General features: G+C 43.9%; 1 protein-coding gene across 9 annotated transcripts in view; it reads right to left on the reverse strand.

Moving 5' to 3' along the window:
- Window positions 1-2047: 2047 nt before the first annotated feature.
- The window catches only part of LOC120959963 (hormone receptor 4), a 242411-nt gene continuing 232214 nt past the window's right edge, over window positions 2048-12244 (reverse strand). For 8 of the 9 annotated variants that reach the window (XM_049609105.1, XM_040383778.2, XM_040383774.2 and 5 more), the window contains exons 4-9: window positions 10251-10859; window positions 9586-10138; window positions 9379-9506; window positions 8730-9303; window positions 8512-8648; window positions 2048-8449 (exon numbers count right to left, since the gene is read on the reverse strand). In XM_049609105.1, coding sequence (XP_049465062.1) covers window positions 8279-8449; window positions 8512-8648; window positions 8730-9303; window positions 9379-9506; window positions 9586-10138; window positions 10251-10859 — 2172 coding nt within the window. In that variant the 3' untranslated portion in view covers window positions 2048-8278. The remainder of the gene's footprint in view (window positions 8450-8511; window positions 8649-8729; window positions 9304-9378; window positions 9507-9585; window positions 10139-10250; window positions 10860-12244) is intronic. The other variant, XM_040383781.2, reaches the window with a different exon arrangement.

The following is a 12244-nucleotide window of genomic DNA, read 5'->3' on the forward strand; positions in this document are numbered from 1 at the left end:
CTCTTTTTTTGTTGTTGCACCATTTCTTGTGTGTTTTTTACTTCTCCTGTTGAAGAAAGCTCTATAAACTAATATTCTCTGCTACGCTGTAAATCTCTCGCTATAGCACTAGCTTCACTTTCCGACTGTTTTAGTACCGGGTTTGGTGAGTGAAAAGCAAATTCGTTCCTTTAGGAATACTTTCTATTTGTGTCTCTACGTGTGTGTGTTTTTTTATGATAAACGTAACGTGTGTGTGTGTTTGTGTGAGAGTGTGGAACCTGAACTTTCTTTAAACTCTTATACGTGTACATCTCCGTTGATGCGCTTGAGCTTGAGTAATTGAGTAATAGTGAACAGTTGTCGCTTGTTTGGGGTTTTTTTGTCCTAGGGAAGATTTGCAGGACTGTTTTATTGGTGCTGCTGCTTGCTTCTACCATCACTCATTGATATCGGTCTTGTGAAGGTATTCTAAACTAAGCATTAGAACTATCCCAGATCTACAGAGGATTAAATTGGTGAAAAATACTACCTTTTTACTGGTGCTTCTTTATGATCACGAGTTTGGTTCCTCCCCAAAAAGGCTCCGATTCATGCTGTTATGTTTAGGGTTGAATGGGGGAATGCTTCGTTTACGAAATAACGGGCAAAAACGGGTTGATAGAGGCAGTATCCATGTAAGGAAAAAATGGTAGCTCTCTACTGCATCAGATAATCTAATAATAGCAGCTCTTCTTTTTTTTTGTTAAATCTCTATGTCAGTCACTACAATTCATTTCTGTTTGAGTGTGTGTGTTTTGTGGATAACTGTTGTTACTGTGTGGGCTGTGGTGAAAGCAATTGTTAGTTACTAATAGAGTAGAGCTATTGTTTTAACGGCATTTCATGTTCTTGACCCATCATTTTGATCACAGTTCGATCGACTGTGTTCAAATTACTTGCATGATTGAGAGTTATTCCTAAATAATGTGTTTTTCTTCTTCTTCTTATGTTATTATCTGTCCTTATCTCCTCTATTTACATGTGTGTGTGTTAAGGCATTCGTGCAAAAATTGAAGCATTTTTCCATATTTTAATTTCCATATCTGTGTGATACTGTTTAACTCGTTTCCTAATTGCTCGTATGTGTTTGTTTGTTTCTTTCTTCTGTTTTTGTTTTGTTTTTTGTTTGTGTTTCACTCGTTCTCCATCTTTAGCTCGAACTATTTTACTTTAACTCAACCACTAATAGTTTGTAGATTTTGAAAATCTTTGCTTGCACTTACTCTTAATAATGCTTTCCGCGTACTTTCTCCGTTTTTTTTTCTCTCTCTCTCTCTTTCTTTCGTAATGTATAAATATAATATGTTCCACTTTGAATTTGTTCATGTGTTTAACCATTTGACGTTCAACGTTCCAATCTCGCCAAATGTTTAACCGTGTTTGACGTTTGTTTTCTTAGCTTTAGCCTTCGCTTAGCGCAGATTATCCGCGATACTTAAAAAAAATATCAGTAACTCTAATGGGTTGCACCTTTCACGTTGCATTCAACCAGGTTGTTTTCCCCCCTTTCGCTTAACCTTAATATGAGCTTAAAAACAAGTAAGTATGTGATTGTGTGAATTTTCCCCAAAAAGATTGATGCACTCACAATAAGCCGATGCGTGCCACCGTGAGGGAGTGTTGCATTGTAACTTCCTTTCTCGTGTCTCGTGTCTGGTTCTGCGGGTGCTTTCTTCATCTTCTTCATCAGTCTGTCGCTAAAAGCCGTTAATGGATCACATTAGTTGTTCTCTCTTTCTTTCTCTCTCTCTTATTTGCTTGTTATTTGCTCCCCTAAAAATTTGATTCACTTTCGAATTTGAATTGTCTGCTTGCCTTCCACTTTGCAGCTACGCTGTTCTGTACTAAAAACTGAAAAAAGGAATGTTTTAAAATAAGAAAATGCTGAAAAGATAATAAAATAAAATAAAGCAGTGGAGATAATTTTACATTTATAATAATAAAAATAAAAACAAATACAAAACAAAGATAAACAGATAAAACTAGATAAAAATGGTAATAAAAACAAAACAACAACATAACGAGATTCAATTAAAAACTTGTTTATATTTTTTGCAAAAAATACGATTTTCTTACTAAAAAAACGATAAAAATAATATTAATAAAATAATTCATAATAGTTACACTAACGAGAGTAAGTAGACCGAGGCGATAGTGGGACCCACTGTGCGCCGTGTGCCGTTTATGTGTGTGTGTGTATTGGGGGGTGGTAAAATTATTCAGGATTTGGGAAGTCTGCTGGGGTGTTGGCCCTTCTTCTTCTTTTTTTTGCTGGCCAGTTTTGTTTGTGTTTGCTTGTAAACGCAGAAAGGTAGTAGCAATTAAAAGATAAACTTTCTTAAACTTATCGTAACTTCTGCATCGTACAACTGCTGTCAATTGTTTGCTCCTACTTTCTCTATCTCTCTCACACTCCCCTCCGGCACTATCTTAGTAGCACTTTAAATACTAAAACATAAAACGGGCCACATTTTTGTTCATTTCGGGCCACATTAGAGCTGTAGAGGGCTGCAAATAATACCTACACAGAAACACAGGACAGCACATTATACATAATAATCATAGTAGTAGTAGTAATAGTAGTAATAGTAATAGTAGTAGAAGTATAAGCAGCAGTAAAGTGTGCCGGCTCTGAGTATGATTCCGCAATTTCTTGAGAGCAATGCTTGTTTGTCGTGGTTCGGGTTGAGTCCACTTTCATTTCCTCCTTTTAAGTTAAGCCTTATAAGACTTCGTCCTACCTCACATCATATATCATGGTTTAAATTCTTTGTTTCTTTGCGTGTGCTGTATATGCGCACTCTCTCTCGCTGTTTTCTTACAATGCATTTTTTACGCGCTTGTTAATCTCATTAATGCACAATCTCATCCTGTGCTCGCTGTATACCAACCGAGCGCCGAGGATCGGGAAAGCTTGGGACGATGTGTTAAAAACGAAAATACATACAACTATGGGCGAAAGCTTAACACTCTATAATGATAAAATGAAACGAAATCTTTCATGCGAATGCCAGTGCCGTACGGTGCCAGCAAGCGCTACTGGCGTCATGTATGTCCGTCTGGTGGTGGTGGTGGTGTGGATTGGTATGAAGCTATTAACAAAATGAATGAAGGGTTTTGGTTAGGCGAAGCCATGGAAGGAATACTTTCATTTCGTTCTTTTTTTTCACTACTTAACATGCTAAAATGAGTTAAAAATGACAATTCTGCGCACCATTGTTTTCCCCCCGCATCATTCAAACCGTTCCTACAATTTGTCCAATTTGGCAGGCATTTGATGGTGGGGATGGTGGGAGTTGTTAGCGAGGAGACTGTTGTTTAGTGCCATCTTTTTCTTCCCAACAAAAAAGAAAGATCGAGCATAAAAAAACGGCGATAATCAAACGCAGTACTGGAAATGTGAGCTGCCATGATCTTCACTCTCCCACACACTTTTGTTTTTTAAAATATCTTCTAACAAATAAATACATGCACGCACAACCGGACGCGAATGAAAACATGAAAGCGGATGGTTGCACTTTGATGATGATGGTTTAAATTGGGGGAAAGTCTAATCTTAAGTGTTAAGCGAACTGATGCAAAATGATGATGAAAAGCGCCGGGCTCAGCACGATCACTTGCTAAAGCGTCCCTGCTAAAAGTGCAACTTTAAGTAAGTCACAATACAGCTCAATTTCATCTTACTTATAGGGTCCCTGTGTGTGTGTGTATGTGTTTGATTTTAGATTTGTTTTTACCGAGCCTAATAGTTATTCACAAATTGAGTGACGTGTAATGGGTGAAATGACCCTTTCCCTTATCTGTACAGCGTGTAAACTATGAAATGGTTCCACATCCACACAGGATGGATGTACGTATGCGTGTGTGTGTGCTTATGTGTTGCTCTAAGCTCAAAACAATACTGCCTTGTTACGAAAATATCTTAAATTGGGGTTTGCCCGGTAGACGAAAGGACGCGACCATCCTCGCCATTTGCCCAACCCAGCAGGACGTTCGACGGCAGCAAATGCTCATCGATCGCTGATCGCCGCTCGTTCATCAAATGGATTTGAATAATTTAACACATGAACTATACTATTGGTGAATAGAATTACAATGAAGACAGAGAGGGAGAGAGAAGGAGAGTGGAAACGGGGCTTTTAAAACATATGACGGGGGTTTATCCTACTTTCGAGAAACGTTGGAGATCGCTGGCGTTAAACAAAATAAATGAAAAAACAAATCTAACTAACTTTTCAGTTAGTTATTTTGGCCAATTACTTGTTTTTTAAGTAAACAAAACGAAGCTAATTACAATAGAGACGGTAGAGAACCACTCAGATTGCTGTTTCATGTTCGCTCTTGGTCGGTGTGCGCTCCTCTTGCTAGGCAAGATTGGGTTTAAACTTTACTGGAAAACAATTTTCAGCCAAAAAATCGCTCGAATCACTCGTTTGCCGACTCGTTTAGTACAGTCGTTCGTTTTTTAGTACAACACGCCGCAAATAGTTTGAAAAGACAACATTTAAACTTTCAAACGAATGGTTGGTGTGGTTTGCAAGCAAACCGAATGCAAACCAAACAAATAAAAATCTGTACATTATATCAAAGTTTCAAAGAAAATGAAAAATAAAAACGCAAATGAAACGGAATCAAAAGGAAACATCATACCGACATACAACAAAAAAAAACGTAAGTAAAAAACGACACCTGCACCGAGAGGCAGAGGTGTCAAACCTACACGCTAGCACTTAACAATTACTGACACGCATATTTCTTGCTTTAGCTGCAATATACTGCGGGATATCCTGTCAACTTAACAACTAGAGGCAATTGTTGGGAGGAAGAGAATGCTTCTCCGTAGCGTATCATTAGTAAAGTAAAACAAACAAAAAAAAACTGGTAAACAACTGGTCAAGCATACAAAGCATATGTCCGGTTTTACTATATCCCACTCCTCATACACTCACACATTTGGCGCAACATCATCATCTTCACTGTTTCCATGCCTAACACAACCGCGTCTTGTATACTGTACAAATCTTGTGTGAGTGTTTGATTCGGGAGATCACCGTGCATTTTTTCATTACATTCTCTTGCCATACGAGCAAGCCCCATTTTCTTTTGTTGCTTTTTGGATAGTTGGTTCGACTTGTGTGTAACTGGCCCTTCGTTAAGCATTGTTGTGCAATGTGTTTTTGCTTGTTTCGTTTGCTGGTAATGGATTGTGGCGTTTTATGCAGTTGGAAAAAGGGTAATATCTCTGCTAAAAGGGTAATATCTGCTGGCATTCGTTTTCCATTCCTTGTGCATTAAAGCTTACCGGGTGTTCGGTCAGTATTTTTTCCATAAAACAAGGCTCTACTAACTGTTAAAATTAGCTGTCATGCATTGCAACACACTCATACGTTGTATGACTAAAGCTGCACTAAAAAAAAACATACTAAAGCGAACTGAAATTCCGACACGACAGGAGCAGCACTTAAATATTGGTAACCATTGGTGTAAGGATGTGCAGAGAGGGATGAAGATGAAATGACGCTGATATTGCGCACGAAATAATACAACATTTTTGCACAGATGTGTAAGTACAGCAGAATGACGTGTCATTAATGGCGGATCGGATTCGTGGATGAGTAGAGCGCACACGAAGAACCCTTGGTTTTGTAGTTGGGAGTTTGCATTAAGTGTGTTGCCTTACCAGCGGCAGCAATGTTGCAAATGTTGGCAAATTATGTACCGGATGGACCGCGTTAAAAGCTAATAATTGGAACGACGGACGGATCACTTCCCTAAATGGCTATTTCTCCTGGAGCACCAGTTTGTTTTCAAGTTCAACTCTTTTGGTTCCTATGGTTTGCGCGTCATGCGTCATGCTGTCTCCGCCATGCTGCTACGCTGCTCAATACTGATATCCTTATTTTCCTCTCCTCCTCAACCAAGAGTCCTTCTCGTGTGATCTTGCGTGAGATTGCATTTGTGTGTGTGTGTTAAAGCTGCAATAATTAAAAGCATTAAGTTGGCCTGTGCGCAATGGGTAGGTGTGCACGGGAGCGCCGCCTTAAACGCTACACGAGTTAGAAATCTAATTAAGTCCAGGATGGTTTATCAGAGTTGGTTGTTGCAGAAAAATTAAACTAATATAAATTGATGTTTTAGTTCGCTTGAAATAATTAAAAAAAAACACGCTGTTTCTTCTAAACCGTTCAAACTGCTACTTGGTACTTGGTTAACGTTTCACTAATGAGAGTGTTAAGGGTTCTTTTCTCTTTGCAAAGATTCGTTCCTATTTAATATCCGGCTACAAACTACGTCAGCGGCCTTCGTCTGTCATGCCTTTTTGCTGCGTAATTTACGCCCTAAGATGCTGCTGCTTTTCTACATTTTGTTCCTATTTAATTTTGATTTGTTTTTTTTTCTTATAATCTCACGTGTGTGTGTTTGAGTGTGTCTATGATGAGTGTTTGCATGTGTTTTAAAGTACTTTTTTTTTTACTTCTCACTTCCTATTCAGCGCACAACTTCATATCGTATCACAATTGGGTATTTCTTTTTCGTTTTTTCCACTTTTCAACTCCCTTTAGGCGAGCCATCATTAAACAAAAAAAAAACAGATCTTAGCCGCATAAGATGAATGTGATCAGTTAAAAGTAGCGGAAAAATTGACATGTTAAAGCCGTTGTGCTGTTGGCCCTCAACAAATTAAAAAAAAAGCTAAAGGAAGCGCATTGGAAGAGAGAAAATGTATATAATGAAGGTTAAAAAAACACATGAGAGCTAAAACAATCTTTTCTTTTAAGTTAACTTCCAAATCACAAAATAGCAATATTCCTTGTGGACTTGTGGGAAGAGTTCCGTCCCCCCCACACACCCCACACCACTCTCTCTCTCTCTCTCTCTCTCTCTCTCTGATGCCCTGTGGCCGCTTCACGCGTTGCTTTCATCTGCAAAACCTTCCTCTTCCGCGGTTCGCCCTGTCCACACTCTAACCCTCTAATGCTGAAATACGCTTTTTTAAAATGAACGTTAAAATGAAACTAATCGCTAACAAAAAAAATATATCTGTAAGTATGTACCATGCAGTATATAGGATAATCCAGGGATTGGGGAGAGTTGCTTATTTCTCTTTTAACCGTACGTACAAATCGTCACAAAGTAGGTAAAAACGGACCTTAACATATAGCTTAATTAGCTTACAATGCTATACATCTCGCACGACGCCCGAACGGAGCAAAGGCGCCGTTCAATCATTATTGCTTACGTTTCTTTTCCTTTAGTGTGTTTGTGTTTTGTGTAAGTTTTGTTGTTGCAAGACTGATTGCTCTGTATCATCCTTCTATCATCACCTCCCCATCCACTGAAAGGTAAATGGGTTGCCTTCTGCATTGTTGCCGAGGTTAGTCTCTTTGTTTTAATTACGCGTGTATTTGCGTGCTTGCTTTCACGTTCTCGCTCTGTATGTGTGTGTTTGAGTGTACGTGGGTAAGTAGCGTTATCGCTACTCTCTCGTGTGACCTTCTTAAATTGTATTTCAATAATATTGTCCTGGTCTAGGATTTGTTTTTTTTTCGTTTTAAAAGGTAATAAATACTGTCCTCTAGTATAATAATCATCAACCAACGATCAATTCCCTCTCTTGCTCTCGCTCTCCCTTTCTAAATCTCTTTTCCCGTCCTTTTCTCCCTCTCTTTCCACTCTTTTGCTTGTGCTTTCTTTAGCTCCACACCTCGCACTACATTAATCATAAAACGGACGTCACACTAATGGAGTATTTCAGTTGCCGATTGAAGTTGTTCCGCTCATGGTTTGCTGTTTTTTTTTCGCGCCCTTCATTAAATTTAAACCGTCTCCAATGTGCTCCTGCACCTCCAGAGAGTATTTGCGGGGTTTGTTTCCTGCCGTGCGGTCAGGTCTCCTCTGCCGATCGCAGCCTTAGTAAATGTAAAGGTAGCCAACCGCCACCGCGACAGCAGCACTAAGGTAAGTAGGGGGCGCGTCGCACGGGCTGCTTGCTTGTTTTGCAGTTTCTAGCTGATAAGAGTTAGTTAGTTAATTAGGTAGCAAAGGGGGGTTCGGGGTAGACCCCATCCATCTGTCTCTCCCTCTACATCACTTCCGCTTTCTCACAAGCTGATGGTACCGTTGCCGCTGCCTTTGCAGATCGTGCCGTACCCTTCTTGCTTGCAGCCCCGTTTAAAGGGCGCCTAGGCAAGGGTTTAGAATTTTGGTCGCCTGCTGCCGGTGCCGGGCGCTGCTGCTGCCCCGTCGGAAGCTTCCGTCAGTGCTGCGACGAGTCGCTGCCGAGCTGGGTCGCCACCAGGTTGAGCGGCAGGTTGCACGAGTCGAGATCGTTCTCGGGCCCGCTGTCGTCGCCACCGTCGCCGACCAGCAGCTCGCCGCTGCCGTTCGGGTCGAAGTTTTGTGTCGCGCGCAGGTATTGCTGGAAGGCCTGACGGAGAAAGGCAATTACAATTTTTACATCGAATGATCACAGGGCCGCGCTCTACTTACAGTTGGCATGGAAAAGTTCGTTGGTGTAGTGCGGGTAGCGTCGCGCAGGGCTATTAGTTGGTTCTGTAGCGTCTGCAGATCGACGGCGGTGTCCACGCCATTGTCCACGATGTCACTACTGTCCTGCTTGACCGATTCTGTAAAAAAAAGAAAGGTAACGCCAACGTTACTCAACAGCGTCCGACATGACGTCATCAGCTTCAAACCCAAACACTTACTCCTTCGCGTACTCTTGTCACCCTTCGGGCGTCGTCGTCGCGTGTGGATCGTGTCCCGGCGCATCGTGTGCGGCCGGTTGACGCCGTGCAGCTTGAAGTACAGCCCGCAAGCGTTGCACACCATCTCGCCCCGGATGTTCCGCCGCCAGATGGTGGTGGTGGTCGTGCCACAGTTCGTGCAGGACATGTCCTTTTGCTGCGAGTTTTGCTGCTGCTGCTGCTGCTGCGGTGATTGCTGTTGGGATGGAGCCGTCGACTTGGTGGTGAGTAGCAGCTGCGGACTGCTGTTGCCCGACGCGTTACTGTTCGTCTCGGACCGGGCGGCAGCACCGCCCTGGGGTGGAGTTTTGGCCGAGGACGAGTGTTCCGCCACCCGGAACAGTACGTTCCCGGTGGTTGCGCTCTTGCCGGTGGCAAGCTTAATTGTTGCACCGCCACCAACGACACCGACACTAATGCCATTGTTGTCGAGCGATGCGGTCGGCGAGTTGCCCTCGACGGGTGTCCGGCTGGGGCAGGACTGTTTCCGGCGACCGCCCTGGGCCGTCTGATTGTGTCGGCTAATTTCGTTTTGCTGCAGGAGAGGTAATGTTCGTTAGCAAGAGATCATTTTGGCATTACAGAGCAGTTGCTTCTGAAGAATATTTACCTTGAGCAACGTCAGCCCCGTACCCACCGGCACTACGGACGGTGCGAACTGGATGCCGAGATTTCGTGCGTTAATCATCTTCCTGAGCAATGCTGTCGCTTCATTGCCTCCACCATTCACAATGAGATCTAAAAAAAAATGGAAAACAAAATAATGTCAGCAAACTGAATCTTCCTGTACTAAGAACAGCCCACCCCATGTACTTACTCGGATTTTGTGCCAACGCTTGCCATAACTGTGCCATCGTCGGATCGGTCGTGTCGGCCAAACTGCCAAAGGGAAGCTGATGGACGGCAGCGGCCACCGCTGCCGCTACCACGGCCTGCTGCTGTTGGTGATGCTGCTCCTCGATCGAGTTCATGCTGTCGGGTGTTTCCCGCCCGAGCTGATCCATCTGCTGCTGCTGGTGCTGATGCAGGTGATTGTTGTTGTTGTTCAGGTGCAGACTGTTGCGCAGCTTCAGCTCGTCGGCCGCGCACTCCGAGTGGGCGTCCTGCGACGATATGTCCATCTGCAACCGGCCCGAGTCGCTGCTGTCCACGCTGTCGCTGTGCTGGCTGGCCTGGTCGTCCGCCACGGACGCGGCCAGATGCTCGATGATGTTTTCCCGCTTGATGAAGCTCTTCTTCACGAGCGTGGTGGCCGGCACGGTCGGCGTCAGCACCACGTTCGGCTCCACCTTGACGCGCTTCATCGTCAGATCCATCTCTTCGCTGCTCGGGGTACGCTTTAGATTGTTCAAAAGGTAATCGTGTGGCTGCTGTTGTAGGGAAATGGAAGAGAAATTCACAATTTTAGTACAAAGATTATTAGTACAAATGTTTTAGTACAATAGTTTTTTTAGTACAACGCTTATTTCTAAAGGAACTTACCTTTATCACAGAAGATTTAATACTTTGCGGTTGCTGCTGATTGTTAAGGTTAATTTGATACTGTAGCGTTTGCTGCTGCTTCTGCTGCTTCTGCTCGGCAAGCAGGCTGGGCGATTGGGGGTTCGAGCTGGGCGGCGAGATGATGGCCTTTTTGCTGATGTCCATCAACACCTCGGCCGTCTCGAGGTGCTCCTTCTGCAGCTGCGTCAGGTTGCGCACCTGTATAAACGGCTGCTTTGGTTGGCTGTTCTGCTGCTGCTGCTGCTGCTGCTGTTGCTGGTGAAATATTTGCAACGGTTGCTGCTGCTCCTCCTGCTGATGGATGATGGTGGTGGTGGTGGTGGTCGTCGTTGCTGGCTGATGTTGTAGCACGCCGGTGGAAGTAAGTTTCATACTCTCGATGGGGATCACAGACACGGCATTCGCTTCCAGGTTTTGCAGGTGCGTTTTACTAAGTACTGAGGTAACTGATTTTGTATGATTGTTGTTGTTGCGCAGGGCTTGCAGGGCGGCGATCGCGTCCTGCTCGGCCGACGCCTTGAGCGCGAGCGTCGCGGGCGACGAAGCGATCAGCTGCTCCAACTTCGCGGACGATTCGGCGAGTATTTCCTGGAGCGGAAAGGGAGAAGATAAAAAGTGTTCGTTAGCAACATAGATAGCTAATCGGTCCATCCTAGAATACTTGGCAATGGATAATCATAATTAGAATTATTTCAATAAATCAAAGCCTGCGCGATTCACACGGCTAATTAATTGCAACCCGTCCCAACAGTCCTTTCACATCGCGAACACTTTTCCTTCAATCATCTCAGATTGCATCCTTCTGCAGTTCTGCCTATCTGCTGGGGGAGGGTGCGCGATTGTGTGTGCGTGCGCATCCTATTTTGGCACACACTCGTGATCTCCGACTTTGAACTTTCCCGGCTCGGAACGTGATCTTGCGGTACGCTAATGATTTGCATCCTTTTTGTGTTCCTGTGGGGGGGAGCTCTTTTACTCTCTCTACTTTTGGCTGACACACTCATGGTTTTGGTTGCTCCAAACGGGTACGGCAACCTCGCCTTTGATCTTTTCCACCATCCACGGCGGTGGTGACAGCCGAGAGCTGTGCACTAAATGATTCACGCAAACGCGCACTCCCCCATTTGCGCTAATACGCAGACGAGCGCCGCTTATTGTCGCCGCTTATTAACCTGCCGGATGAATTCCCATGATTATCTGATCCACGGAACGGTGTACCCTCCGCCTCTCCAGGAACGGTGTGTTGACAAGCAATGGAAACGCGCGCAATGTTCTGACAATCTCTCAATCAAAATCGATCATTCCCACCAGGCCCCGCCGTTCCTTGGAGACAATATTTAATTTTCCTGCCATTGGATGAATAACATTTAAAAAAAAGAACTAGTTCAATCGAACTCATCTGCCCACGGATTTTGGCATGTCCCTATCCCCCATTCCCTTTGATGCTAGTAGGAAAATTAATAACAACCCTTAACAAGCTGATTTGACGTAGCTTTAAAGCACGTTAATAGGCCTCCCCCCAGTGCCGTTTGTGCAGGATGTATCTTGTGTTTTTAGTCTTTCTTCCTCGTTTGTCTCCAGCTGGATGAGGGCGGCGCGTACGTACCCTGCCGCACACACGCACATTCGACTATCCAACTCAACATTAAGGAAAGAAATCGCTTTCCACACACATAATTGATCGTAAAGCGAAGTGGAAACGAAGACGGGCGCGGCGCTTTTCGCCAACACACACACACGCGTGCGCCCGTTTCCGATTGATGCAATTAAATGTTTAATTAATGCAAATAATATTTACCAATAAATATGTTTGCTTCGTAAACAGGCTGGGTGCTGTTGTGCTCCTACGATAGGCCAATGACACTGCCCACTAGCCAGTATGGAGGAGGAAGTGCGTGCGACTGTGTGTGCGCGCGCGTTTTGTACCACGGCACAAAAGTAGGAAATCAGTGAAACGGGGCAAAGGAAAAATA

This window comes from Anopheles coluzzii, chromosome 3, assembly GCF_943734685.1.
Source record: "Anopheles coluzzii chromosome 3, AcolN3, whole genome shotgun sequence".
NCBI classification, from domain to species: domain Eukaryota; kingdom Metazoa; phylum Arthropoda; class Insecta; order Diptera; family Culicidae; genus Anopheles; species Anopheles coluzzii.